This window comes from Sardina pilchardus, chromosome 16 (assembly GCF_963854185.1).
Source record: "Sardina pilchardus chromosome 16, fSarPil1.1, whole genome shotgun sequence".
In the NCBI taxonomy this organism is placed as follows: domain Eukaryota; kingdom Metazoa; phylum Chordata; class Actinopteri; order Clupeiformes; family Clupeidae; genus Sardina; species Sardina pilchardus.
The window spans coordinates 25790237-25792162 of record NC_085009.1 but is presented as its reverse complement, the minus strand read 5'-3'; the positions used below and the strand labels follow the sequence as shown (position 1 = coordinate 25792162).

The following is a 1926-nucleotide window of genomic DNA, read 5'->3' as shown; positions in this document are numbered from 1 at the left end:
GCAGTCCACTGACTACTGGTTTATGCTAGAAACAGCAAGTAAAATGGCTGCTCATGCAGTCACCATGGTATAGCCTCACTCATTCAAGCCTTCCTCAAGTCAAGTCAAGTGAAATTGTATTCTATAGGACGATTACAGACGGCTGAGCCGCACCAAAATGCTTCACAGTAAAGTGCAAAACAAGTGCAAAGAATAAATAAAAGACATTAAGGCACAAAACAAGACAAAAAAGAAAAGGGCTGCATACAGACAATGACTGTAGGAGTTGAAATAATAAAAAAGGAGACAATTTTTTAAAAAGTAACCATGGGACACTGTGCACAGGTGCTGGTGCTGTGCAGGTTCCTAACATAGGCTATTATCGACACATAAGGAGGTACAGAAAGATGTCATGGCAATGGCATGTCAATAACCAATTGAGGTATAATACCCATTGCCTTAGTATATTACAATTAGTGTGTTATCAGAAATCAATAAAAGAAAAAAATTGCTCCTCCGAATTTATCTAGTCAGAGTTGGCATGGCAGTGGCAGTTTTAGTTTGAGAAATAACTGGTATAAAGAGAAGGATGAAAAATGGAGTGCATACTGTACGTGCATATCTAAAAACAGACGAACTTGAACTAAAAACAATCAAATGACTGGTGATGGACTCTTTAATGTGTTACATTGATGGCATCTTCAGTATCCAACTATATGGTCTTTTTCACTGTTAAAACGAAAACGTTTCAAGAAAAAGGAAAAAGGAAAAGAAGAAGTATAGAAATAGCCAAATAAACAATGTTTATCTTCAGCCATCTAAGAAGTACTTAATCTGTTCAAATACCGAATGTTACCCTGGAAAACACGCCAAGGCTGTCTCAACGTGACACAAGAATCGAGGAACAGAGCGTGCTTGGCCGGCAAAGCGAAGCATCATGAACACACCCCCCTCCACCACACCCCCGACGAAGGTTAAAATCCGCGTTCACGTGGGTGTGCGCCACTGCAGAGCACTAGTTGAAAAGCGGGGTGAGTGGCAAGAGGGTGGCATAGGAGAAATAGTATACGCAAACAGCCCTTAGCGCCGCGTCAAAACCGACTCAAAAAACAGAACAGCTAAAGTTTGCTTTAAGACTTTGCGCTTCATTACTGAGCTCTCGTTAGGTGATTGTGCACCGTAACTCCCAAACAAGAGAGGGACCTGTTGACTAGGGGACCCTGTGGTGAGAGAAGAGAGGGGTCCCGGAGTATACAGTGTATAGTTAGCCAAAACGCAGTAGCTTCTGTGTGCACGTCCAGCGATGGCAAACGCAGGGATCCAGCTTTTGGGATTTGGTCTCTCCCTGGTGGGGATCATTGGACTCATCATCGGCACCGTCCTCCCGCAGTGGAAGATGTCGGCGTATGTCGGAGACAGCATCATCACGGCGGTGGCCATGTATGAAGGGCTGTGGATGTCGTGCGCTTTCCAAAGCACCGGGCAGCTTCAGTGCAAAGTCTACGACTCCATTCTGCAGCTGGACAGTAAGTGGTTAAAATCATAGTCCGTATGTCACAATTTGAATGGATTTTATGCAGTTACTGTATGTAATGTATGGAAGTCATAACGTTCATTGTGTGCGCAAACTTTTCAATGACTCTTGGAGATCCCGTGCGCATCATTTTAACATCTCCGTCTGAATACAGTGTCCCCTTTGCCTACTGTCAATTTCCCTCCATTGTGCAGAGAGGAAGAACTGCATGTCAATGTTGATGAATGCCTCTGTGCTGATGAAGGTGTCACCCCCAGTCTGTTTATCAATTACCCGCGTTCAGTGATCGCTTTGTGTTAGAACACAATGACCTCATTGTATTGGTTCACACGGAGATGGCCATCGCGCAAAGCGTTGGTGGCGCGCCGACTTGTGCCATTCTGATTGTTGTTGTTTTTTTTGTTGTTGTCGTT

General features: G+C 44.1%; 1 protein-coding gene across 1 annotated transcript in view; it reads left to right on the top strand.

The window, feature by feature from the left end:
* The first annotated feature begins 1008 nt into the window (after positions 1–1008).
* The window catches only part of cldn7a (claudin 7a), a 6281-nt gene continuing 5363 nt past the window's right edge, over positions 1009–1926 (top strand). Inside the window, exon 1 of the mRNA XM_062516303.1 lies at positions 1009–1505. Coding sequence (XP_062372287.1) covers positions 1283–1505 — 223 coding nt within the window. The 5' untranslated portion in view covers positions 1009–1282. The remainder of the gene's footprint in view (positions 1506–1926) is intronic.